Source organism: Centruroides sculpturatus, unplaced genomic scaffold (genome assembly GCF_000671375.1).
Source record: "Centruroides sculpturatus isolate CEXI.00-Female unplaced genomic scaffold, Cexi_2.0 scaffold114, whole genome shotgun sequence".
NCBI lineage: Eukaryota > Metazoa > Arthropoda > Arachnida > Scorpiones > Buthidae > Centruroides > Centruroides sculpturatus.
This window is the reverse complement of record NW_019384417.1, coordinates 1020189-1033003: the sequence shown is the minus strand read 5'-3', so window position 1 is coordinate 1033003 and position 12815 is coordinate 1020189. Positions and strand designations below refer to the sequence as shown.

The 12815-nt window shown below is 32.3% G+C and overlaps 1 protein-coding gene across 1 annotated transcript in view; it reads left to right on the top strand.

Annotated features, from left to right (window-relative positions):
• Positions 1–12815, top strand: part of LOC111619223 (E3 ubiquitin-protein ligase HECTD1-like) — a 202998-nt gene that overhangs the window by 17397 nt on the left and 172786 nt on the right. The window contains exons 2-3 of the mRNA XM_023360909.1: positions 6102–6336; positions 6415–6642. Coding sequence (XP_023216677.1) covers positions 6102–6336; positions 6415–6642 — 463 coding nt within the window. The remainder of the gene's footprint in view (positions 1–6101; positions 6337–6414; positions 6643–12815) is intronic.

Sequence of the window (12815 nt, the reverse complement as noted above, 5' to 3'; positions counted from 1 at the left end):
TCTGCTCTATGTACTGTACTTTGCGTAATCGATTTTGCTTGTTTCCATTATTTTATCAATTTATTTTTTATATAAATATATAGGGCGCATTTCCTTGTCAAGCAGCTAAGTAAGCAAGCCAATGACGTAGTTCGTTTCATATAAAACGATTTGTCACTGGTTTGCTTACTTAGCTGCTTGACCAGGAGACACACTCATAGTCTTGTTGTTCGTGTACGGTACATGAAATTTTTCACTTATTAAATTAAGATGTCAAAATTATAACTTCAAAACTTCTTGAAAACAATGCTTTAGAAAATTATATTAAAAAATTAGGCAAAGGTTAGCCATATATTAAACGATTTTATTTAAGTATGTTATATTTTATTAGTCAATTTTTTGAAAAGATTTATCAGTATATAAGTATCAAAATTAGAAATGTTTTCAAATAACTAACAAAGCAAAATTTATTACAATATCGTCACATAGCCGGGCTGCGATTTTTAATCATATTTTCAATTTATTTAATTTCAAATGTATGCTCTCCACTTCAAATTAATAGTGTCTTGCCCCTGCACATCATGTTTTTCCTGATAACAATAGAGTCATTCCGATCATCTATGTAACTCTGTTCCGGAAAAACTTTTGAATTGAAATTACGTGACTTCCGGTCTAGACTAGAAGTTCATATATTTTAATNTTGACATCTTGCACAATTTATGAAGGATGATTGTTTACACGAACAACATTTTTTTAATAGATCTGTTGGAAAACATACTTCGTTTATATTCATAAAAATTTCTCTTTTATCAGAAAGTTTGGAAGCATACCAGGCATACCGAATCATTTCATTAAAAATTGGTGATGATAGTTGATGAAGCACTATTGATTGTATTTTTATGCAATCTTCACGGGAATTTATTTCTCTATTATTTTCAATTAGATAAGCGCAATTTTGTATACGCTTTATTAGATTTTTTACCTGTCTATAAAAATATACTTCACAAGGTTGTACAAGAGGAGTACATTTTGGAGGAATTACTTTTATTGTACAAGTCGGTGATTTCTCGTCATCCTGAAAGATTTCGTCATACAATTCAGGCTTCATTTGTCCGCCCCAAGAGTCAATAATTAATAAAAACTTTTCTTTTCCCACATAAGACTTTAAACAACGGTTGAGAAAGTCAATATACAGTCCTGTCGTTAGTTTCCCAGATTTCGAAGATGTTATTATGACATTTTTATATTTTTGCGCATATTCATTTACTGTTTTTTGAACTCGGGGGCCAAAGTTACCAGTTGCTTCTTGTAAACAAACAAATACTTCAGGTAGGACTTTTTCAGACAGAGTGAGAGCATATTGAGCGGTATATGTATGAGTCACTTTATTCATGTCATGCCTTTTGACGGAAATAGTTTTGCTTCCTTTTTTATCTAAGGTCCTGTTGTACACCGACTGATACTGACATCCTGGAAAGAGAAAACAACTGAAATTTAAGTATTTTGTCAGAGTCGTAAAAATAAAGAGCAAAATGAATTTGTAAATACTCTGCAATAATTTACCTGTCTGGTCAGTGTTGATAACAAAATTGTTGTTGAAATTCGGTATCAATTTGAACGTCTGGGTTCGAAAAGTGTCTGCAGAAGCCAACATTTCTTCAATCGTCGCTGTTTCTTTTTTTGAAACAAATTTTGTCACTTTTTGTTGACGAATTCCTTGCTTATTTTTGAATTTATGAACACAACTGTCAGAAGCTTTAAATTCAAAATCTGTAAATTGTTGTGCTGCTGCTAAAGCCCACTGTTGTAAATTCCGAGTAGTCGCTTGTTGATAATTCTCTTGGGCTTCAACAAAACGATCATGTGTCCAGGAATTGATTGTTTCGTACTTATCAAATTGATTTCCTCCTTTTTTTATCTCTTCTTCCCATTGAGATAAATATTCCTTCTTTTTTAACCGGCTGCATTCTTTTTGTTGCAATGTTTGTGGATTCCACGTGGGGTGAGCCTTTGCAATATTAACAACTTTAATTTTGTAATCCAAAGAAAGATGGTCTACCTCTCTCTTTTTTTTTTTTTTTCCTTCTGGTTCATATTCATCTGATGAGCTATGGTCTTCGACATTTTCAAAAGGTTCCTCATCACAGTTTTCATTTTCATGAGCAAGTTCTTCATCAGTCACAAGTATTTTTTCAGCCAGCATGTCCATAGTATGTTCGTAAATTTCTTCACCCATCAACATTGCTTCACGAGAAGTTGAAGTTGAAGATTCTGATGTAATCAAATTATTTTCAGCAAGTAAGCTTTCGTAATAAATGACCGCATCTTTTAACCTCAACTTTGGCATTTCACTGTATAATGAATCTTGACTGATTTCATCTGCAGCTTCTGATACTTTATTAATTTCTTCATTAACAGACATTTTCAATTCTCAATAGTTTAAAAATTCCGATAATATTTCACAGTACATAATGCTCCAATCTTGCGAAAGTCAAAAATGAACTAGCACGTTAGTTTGAGTTTCTAGAATAATAAGGATGGATAAACCTATATATATCGTGTGAGACTCACTACATAATCAGTTTACTTACTTACAAGTTAAATCATAACATAACTTCCTAAAAATATCATTTTGTCGGATAACTGTCAACTTTCACACCTGGATGCTAATCATTCAGTGAGTTCTCACAAGTCAGCAGCAAAAGTGACGCTTTCACATAACCTTTCACCTATGGTGGTAAGTTCATTGGTTGAAGATAACAAAATAATTAAAGTTTTAATTTACCTCCATTAAAAATGCATTTGAAATTATTCAACTTTTGAAAAATAAAATGTTATCTTCAATTCACATTTTAATCCACTATAACACTCATTTCATAAATAAAATAAAAGTATTTATGATTTAATTGATAATATTTTTACGTCATTAACTTTATTTAAAAGTTTTTATAATTTTTAATTCAATGAAAAAAAAAAAAGTTTGCCAAAGGTAGGATCGAACCTAGGTCGCGCCACATTGCAAGTGAGTACACTACGGACTCAGCCACTTCACTGTACTGCCATAATGTAGAATCGATCAGTATATAAGCTGCGCTTAAAATTTTAGAGCCTTTTTTTCTCGGAATCTTCTGGCTAGTGCACTTTACAATTCTTCTGGGTGGACACCCTTGAGGTATACTAGTAACCTGCCAAGTCTCATCCCGAACTGAATTTCTGAGACCGTAAAGTCCCCTTGTAAAACCAAAACTTCACTCAAGAAGCTAACTTTTATATTGTCTAAACATTTTAAAGAAGTGTTATCTATCTTCAGTGACTTATACACAGTACATGGCATTTTTAAATGCTAATAATAGACATACCATACATAGTGCTTTTTTAGGTAGCCAAATATTTTTTATTACATATAAAAATGTTTTTGGTTTTTTAGGCTAGCTTTGTTTACAGAAAAAATCCAGCAATGAGTTGTGTAACTTTCCTGGCTGTTATGAGATTTTATTAAAAATAAAACTTTTATATTATTAATCACTAGCTGTGCCTGCAGTTTTGTCTGGGTGGAATTCAGTTTGTGACTATAACAGTATCAGTTAGATATCTTTTAATTTATATGAATGTTTAATGGAATAATATACTGCCTATGTCCACCCTGAAAGTCCATTCTAAATATTGGTGAAAGAATTTTAGANTATTTTTTATTACATATAAAAATGTTTTTGGTTTTTTAGGCTAGCTTTGTTTACAGAAAAAATCCAGCAATGAGTTGTGTAACTTTCCTGGCTGTTATGAGATTTTATTAAAAATAAAACTTTTATATTATTAATCACTAGCTGTGCCTGCAGTTTTGTCTGGGTGGAATTCAGTTTGTGACTATAACAGTATCAGTTAGATATCTTTTAATTTATATGAATGTTTTAGGAACACATACGGGACAAAAGATATTCATTATTTTAAGCAACAACAAATAAGCAAATGTTCAGCACAAGTTCAGACACGTGCACTGCGTATCTCACCGATTACGTAATGGCACTGCGCAGTTACCTATCTCGTATACGTACACATCTTGCTTCTCACCACCCGCTGACACCAAAAATATAACACTTACCTAGATGATATCTTTTAATTTATATGAATGTTTAATGGAATAATATACTGCCTATGTCCACCCTGAAAGTCCATTCTAAATATTGGTGAAAGAATTTTTGAAATCTGATGAGTAGTTTCGGAGATTACCTCCTACATCCAAACTTACAAACTTTCTCTCTTTATAATATTAGTATAGATAATAAATTAAAGTGTGTGTGATGCCATCTGTTATGAGATTTTGTTATAAAAACTTTTTATATTATTATTAGGAAATGGCAAAAAACTTGATTTTGAGGGTAGGGATGATTTTCATAAAAATTGTAAATGCTAATAATGAGTAAAATTTTAAGTCCAACCTCTCTTGAAATATGATGTGATCCATCTCTATAGCCTCACCCCTTGATCTTTACCTCCAAAATTTAACAGCATCAGTGCCCCTTACATACAAGTTTCTGTGCCAAATTCATTTCTTAATCTTTACCCATCTTGAGATATTAAACAAAACAGATAACAACACACATGTGCACATGCATTATATATTTTGGGTAACAGTTCTTTGGCTTTTTGGGTTTGGAAGTGTCAAAACATCGCAATTCCAAAAACCTGGAGGGTCGAATGTGATATGATTACGATATTATAACAGTCGGGAATGCAATCCATGTTACATTAAAACAGCCAGGAAAGTAATGAGAAAGTAAAAATTTGAGATTATTGCAATACTTTCAAGTGCTGTTATAACAGTCAGGGACTAAAAACCAAAAACTTTTTGATTTATAATAAAACATTTGGCTACCAGAAAAAAATCAGTGTGGGTTTCTATTTTTACAAAATGGTGTTAAGAATTTTACAGTTTAAGGACTAACTGCCTTACATTTCATTGCATAACCTAAAAATTTCCACTCTAAAGTTATTTTTAAAAATCTTGACCAGTCCTACAAAAGTGACCTGAAATTTCATATACAGTAGATCCCCCTATAACGCTTAGATACGTTCCACGCTAACCGAAAATTACGTTGTAGGAACGATTAAATACATGAGCCAATCGCAGCCCGATAGGTGGGAACTTTACGGACTAAGGCTGTTCGAAAGGTTTTCTTCTATAAAATTAACCGATTCTAGACTAATTCGACTCAACATTTCCAAAACACGTATAATTTTTTGGGAGTAATCCGTATAAACTATGCTATAAACAAAAAATTATAGGATTACTTACCGAGTGTGTACCGTTCGACTACGCCCGTTGTTCAAAGCTTGTCTTCGTCGCGGAACAGCACACGAAACGGCGGCCGCGATATCTGATAAATAATTTATCGCAGAAAGATAACTTGACCTTTGGAGACATCATTAATATAAATAATTTTTATGGCCGTTGAATAAGAAGTGTTTCTTTCACAAGAAATGTATAAAATTAGTGCTGTATTAGACTTACGGTACCTAATTTACATACTGTGCAGACGATAATAAACTCAACTTACTAGCCTAAAATCTCCGTAGCGTGTTGCCAGGCGGCAGAAAGCATATATATAATTATAATAAAGTTACAATAAATTAAGTTAATATATAATTATATATACAGTACCTAATTTATATATAATTAATATATAATTATATGTACAGTACCTAATTTATATATAATTTATATATAATACTAAACAGACGATAGCAAACTCAATTTAGCCGCTCCGTAGCATGGCGCAGGGTCGGAGGTAAATAGTTCGGCTGCTCATCCACTATTGGTCCAGACTCTATCAATCTTCTCGCGAAACGACGTTATAGGAGGTACGTTATACGAAAGTTGCTACAATTTTTTCGCTACGTTATAGGAATTGCCGTTATAGGAACGTACGTTATAGGGGGGTCGACTGTATTAATTAATCAGTACCACTTGAGAGTTAAGTTAAAGGAAAAATATTGTTAAAAAATTTTTTTTTATTAATTATTAATTTCTTATTGTTTAGATGTTATGAAATCATAGATTAACTTAAAAAATATATTAAACTCAAAAAAACTTTATTTAAAAAGTTTTTATATGTATTTTTCAGCTGTCCCCCTCGAACTTTCCTTCCAGCTTTATGTCGCATTTTCTTAGATGAACAAGCTCCTGATAATGTTTTAGAAGTAACAGCACGAGCTGTTACTTATTATTTAGATATTTCGGCTGAATGCACTAGAAGGATTGTTGCTGTTGATGGGACCATTAAAGCAATGTGCAATCATTTAGTTGTAACTGATGTATCTTCAAGAGCTAGTAAAGATTTAGCAGAACAGTGTGTTAAGGTATGATTTCAGATGTTTTTTAAAAATTATTGTAAATCAGCATTTTATAAATATAATAATAAAACATTTTTCCACAAGGTTTTAGAATTAATATGCACAAGAGAAGCTGGAGCTGTATTTGAAGCTGGTGGCTTAAATTATGTTTTATCGTTTATTCGAGATAATGGATGCCTTGTTCACAAAGATACTCTACATTCTGCTATGGCTGTTGTTTCAAGATTATGTGGTAAAATGGAACCTCAAGATTCTTCATTGCCTTCATGTGTTGAAGCATTATCTCTGTTATTGAAACATGAAGATAGTCATGTAAGTTCATTATTAGTTAATTTGAGTACAAAATTTTCTTGATTGTCAGCTGAAATTTATTGATATAATAATGTAAAAATAATTGTAAATTTAATTTAAAATGCAAAAATAACATAAGCAATGTAATTAAATTGTTTACTTTTGCACTTATCAAGCTTAAAAAAGAAAAAAGATACTTACTCATCATTTTCTATAATTTTGTCTGAAAAACTTCATTTGTAATGGAGACAATAGCATAACCACAACAAAACGTTCTGTATTTAAGCAGTGTAGTTTTTGGTTATCATTTTGATTTGATATCAATAAAATTCAAAGCTTATTTCCAGGAATATAATTTTAATTTATGACTTTGAAACTCTGGGAATTAGAATTTGACTTATGATGTCTCGATTATTTTCTGAGAATTAATTAGATCATAAGATTGGAACTCTGACTGTATTTAGTCTATTTAGTTCGATTGAGTATTATTTTAATATTTTGATAATTGAATCACAAAAAATTATATATTTCTTACATTAGATTATATACTTAGTGGCTAATAAATTAGACACCCCCTCTAATAATAAGTTGGTCCATCTTTATCTCTGATCACAACCGATATTCTTCTTGGTATGGACTCAACATGTTGCTGATACCATTGCTGAGGAATGTTGGCCCATGCTAACATAATGGCAGCTCCAAGTTGGGTCAGATTGGATGTTGACGTTTCCAAGCTTTGAAGTGATCTTTTGACTTTGTCTCACAAATGCTCCGTAAGATTGAGGTCAGGGGACTGAGCTGGCCATGGAAGCAGGTAAACTGTGATTGATGTTCCTCAAACCAATTTGAGACCAATTGAGCACGATGACAAGGTGCATTGTCCTGCTGAAAGTGACCATCTCCATCAGGGAACATTACAGTCACAAATGAGTGTACATGATTGGCAACGATGATGAGGTAAGCTCTTCTATTCAGATATGTGTCCACAAATATCAAGGGACACAGTGTGCTCCAGGAAAACATTCCCCATACCATAATTCCATTGCCACCAGTCTGAAGAGTTATCATTTGGCAGAAGGGGTCCATGAATTTGTGCTGTTTGTGCCATATTCTGATTATGCCATCTGCATGATGGAGCAGGAAATGAGATTCATCAAACCATGCTACTTTTTTCAAGTCCTGAAGTGACCAATTTTATCGTTCCTGGGCGTACTACAGGTGCCTTTTCCTATTTTTCTGTGATACCAGAAGGCACTCTTGATGCTCTCCTGCTGCTAAAGCTCATCTTTCGCAAAGTGTGTTTTGTTGTGCATTGGGATATGCTTTGTGATGCATCTGCATTGAATTCAGCTGTAATTTGTTGTGTTTTTGCCCTTCTGTTGCTGTGGGCTATGCCTGCTAATTGCCTTTTGCCTCTCTCATTCATAGTCTTTTTTGACCAGAATTGTCCTTATTGCTTGAAGTTTTTTTTTCTCAACTGCCAGCCACTCTCTAAACACCTGAGATACTGTTGGACAAAAAACTCCTAAAAGAGTCATCATTTCAGAGATACTGACTGATGGTTATCCCTTGTTCAAAGTCACTTTAATCTTTCATCTTACCCATTTTGACATTAACTTCCATGATAACTACGTTGTTCGAAGCTGAGCATACCTTATATAAGCAACTCTGCATTGTTACTTCACTCTACATCACTGTCAGACTGATTTACTTTCAAATAAGAGGTTTCTCTAATTTTTTGGCCACTCAGTGTATATTTTCTTACTTTGTTAATGTTTTAAGATTGATCTTATAAATAACTTGGAAAGCATGTAGTAGAGTCAAAAATAAATTGAACTTTTAATAAAACTTTTATTATGTTAATAGGACAAATATTTACAGATATTTTCAAAATAAGCATCATCTGTAGCTACACACTTTTGCCAATATTTGTATCATTTCTTAAAACAGTCTCACAGCTAATTCTGCATTACTTCCTTCAGTTCAATTATTATAGCTCTTTTTATCTCTTCTGATATGAATCTGTGACACTTTAATACAGCTTTCATTTTGTGAAGATGAAAGTCTATGGAAGAGAGATCTAGTAAGTAAGGAGACTGTGGAAATCTGATGTTTTTTTCAGCTGTTTACTTATTAGGAGAGAGTAATGTGCTGGGATATTGTGATGGAGAATCCAGCTGTTTGCTTGCCAGAGAAGAAACTATTTTTATATTAATGCAAGGCTTTTGTTAAGAGATCTATTGTCAGGAACAAACTTGTAATGCATCAGGTCTTTCACATTAAAAAAAATTACAAGCATTATCTTTTTCTTGATCTGTAAAGAACATTTTTTTTACAGATTGATAAAGATTTTTATGTTGAGAAGTCTTTGCTCTACAGATTATACAAGAAATACTAAGCTTCATTGATGATAATCACTCTGTTTAGGATATCTGGGTCTTTATCAACTGTATTTATTAGTTCTGTCCCAATGGAGTGACATTCTTCACATTGCTTAGCTGTCAATTCCCTCAAAACAATATAACAGATAGAATACATTTTCAAGTTATCATGAAGTATGTACAAAACCATGGAAAATTCCTAAAATGTCAACCAGATTGTCTAGTAATTGTCTATAGCAGGAATGGGCAACCCGCGGCCTGCAGTAATATTTTTTGCAGCTCATGTCACATAAAATATGAATAAATATATCAATTTTCCAGCTTAAGGAAGTATGCGGCAAAAATTCAAATGTTATTTTTTACAACTTATGTATGTGAATAGTTTTTTCACAATGAATTTAGTAAAAATTAAAACAAGAAACCGGCTAACAGACGTATCAAAACTAATTTAAAGCTAGCAGAGACTAATATTTAACCAAATATTTCCGATATATTGTGTTTACATCAGTTCCAGAAGCTAAATTAAGTATACCTATGCTATATATCATGTGTGGCCAAACTTTTATCCCTTAGGGGCTACTTTTTTTGGTAAAATATAGTCTGTGGGCGACTATGAATATGGGCAAACAATTTTAGGATTTTTATATGTGCATGCATTAACATTCATTTGCATTGTTCATCGGGATAAATACAAACAGTATGGGTACATTGCACAGATAGTCTATTATTGTAAGAATAAATTATAGAATTAAGATTTTTAAACATTAATATAAGTGAAAGCATATTGTTCAACTTTAGCTTCGCGGGCTGCTTTCAAAACCTTTGCGGTAGACCGGTCGACCGCAGTCTACGTATTGGCCATCCCTGCTATATATGAATAAATAATTGTGATTTACTAACATTCCCATCCTCTTTTCTCTTGTATGCAGCCTGCGTCAGTGTAAAAGTTTTGAAATGTGGCCCTTACATAGATATAGGTTGCCCATACCTGGTCTATAGTATCTTTTAATCTCTCAACAAACTGAAGTTGAAAGCATATTGAGATATTGCAATATAAATGACTAAATTTTGATTTGGATGCTATTTGAGTAAGATTTGTATATCTCATCATTTAATAGTAATAAAGCATTAATCTTAATAGATATTGGATCACCATATATTTATCCTTTCAATGTTGATTATCTCATAAACATCAAATTTCTCTTAATGCTTCAATTTAGCTTTCTTGTATAGTAAATGATACAAATTATTTTTTTTTGTGAGAAGAAAACATCACACAAGAATTTTTGAATGAAATTCAGTAATTCTTATACTGCATATGTAGAAGCTATTAGAGAGGTTGTGGCTGAAGTTTTCATCTCTAAAATGTGAATGTTGAGTGCTTCCATCCTGTAAGCTTAAAGTTTGACAATGGCATTTGGAACATTGAGCAAGATTCCAATGACATTCCAAATGCCATTGTCAAACTTCTAGGCTTACAGGATGGTGTCACTCAATGTTTGATGTTCACGTTTTAGAGATAAAAACTTTGGCCACAACCCAACCTCTCTGTTATACGTTGTGATAATAAAATTTTATTTTATTTGGATACTTTTAGTGGCCTGGAAAATAACTTGTTTTAGATTTTTACTGAATATTAGGATTGGACTGAATGTTAGCATTCAGTTATGGAGTGGATTATTTTTTAAAGTATAATTTCTTGAATTGATAAGTGAGTAGTCAGTTTACTGTTGTTTTTGAACTCTGTCATATGGGCACTAAGGATGCATTTTTCCCAGATTCATTGTGAATTTGGAAACCATTTATCGCACCAACAATGAGGGCAGCCAGGAGATGAAGGACAAGGCCCAATGTATCCAGGATAGAACATTTATGAAAATTTTCATAGGTTCATTACCCAGATTTGAATCTGGGTCCTCCAGAGTAGTAGGCTGATACATTTACTGCTTTGGCCATCAGGTTATCAGTTATAGATTATTGATATTGTACAGTACATTGTAAAATCATGCTGATTAAATTGAAGAATATCTTTTGCCTTATACAAGCCTAATCTTACATAACAAACTGTTACTTTACATTGATATGAGACACTTTTGAATAATTAATTTTATTTTCTGTACTTCTTTCATTAATGTCTTGTATTGAGAACATTTGAAACTGGTTTATCTGGCTTTTTTTTTACCTGAATATGCCTTTTTTTTTTTTTAAAGACAGAAAAAATACTATATAATTAAAGTTGTTTTATTTATTCATTTCCTAAGGATTGTTTTTTATTTTATCAGTCCCTTTTGATTATTTTTTTCATTCAGTTGTATGTAATTTCAGATAAGGGGTGCTCAGAAGTAAGAGTCACTTAAGAAAGCAATATATTAATATAGTTGTCTGAAGCAAATTATGATAAAATTTGTAAGCATGCTTGTCAGACATGATATATACCATATTTTTGCAGATTTTTGATATTTTCTTTCACAGAATGACAGGCATGCTGGTCATTCTGTGAAAGAAAATATCAAAAATGGTATGTACCTACAGACAAAATCACTTTAGATAGGAGAGATGTCAACATGCAGAGTAAAAGAGGTGAGGCTCTTGCTCTGTGTACATGCCACTTCTATGAAAACATTTTGGGAAGAGATCAAAAAAAGGCTAGGCAACATTTTATGCTTAAAAATATCTGACAAACAACTATCAATAAGATATTAGACAGGTTTGAGGAATGTAAAACTGTAGAGTATTGAGAACATACTGGTTAGCCTGCAACAGGAACTGCTAAAGTTATGTAAGCAGTGGAATAAACATTGAAACAAGACCCTGTGACATCATTGAGATCAGTGGCTGCAAAACTTCATCTTGCAGTAAGTATCCTATGGCATAAAAGTGTAAAAAAGTCAAGTTAGGCATCACTTCTCACAGAAAGGAACCAACTCCAAAGTACAATCAGGAGCAGGAATGTATAGCAAAAACTAATTGCCAAAAACATTTTAATGTTCACCTGCATGCCAAAGAGAAAGTATTGCTGCTAGATGATGAGCTATCCTGTCCTGAAGACCCAAAACAAGTACCTGGAATAAAATTTTACCATTCCACTAACAAGTCAGATGAATCACAGTCAGGTTTATAGGAAAAACCAAATTTCCAAAACATTACTTAATATGGCAGGAAATTGATGAATGCAGATTCATGTCCAAAATTTCATTTTTTTGTGGATCTATCAACACTGGTATATACCTTAAAGAGTGTAGTAAAAAGCACTTGATTTCCTTTATCCAAAAACACAGTATGGAAGATGTTAGGTTATGATCAGATCTAGTAATGGCTTATTATACCCACAAAGTTACTGACTACCTTCAAAGTATTGGGTTTGAGTTTGTGGAAAATGAAAATAATGCCTGTAATGTACTCCAAGCCTGTCTTATTGAAAGATTTTGGACACTATGTAAACAGCAATATGCCGCTTATCCTTATGGTACAAAGTACAGTGGAACCTCGCTTAACGAGCATAATTTGTTTCAGAATCTTGCTTGTAATGCAAAACATTTATTAAGCGAAACAATTTTTCTCATATAAATTTATGTAAAATACAATAATGCATTCTATGTAGGAAAAAATACTCAAATATTTTATGTATAATATTTATTCAAAGAAAATCATACAATATACATTGTTAAGGAGCATGAATCATCATCATCTTTTNCAATCATAGGCCATTATATAATAAACACATGTAGCATAGGCACAATATGCCAAATTCTTGGGCTGTGTAAAGGCTATAATTAAATATTAGAAATTAATTAATTTGACTAGAAGTAGGCA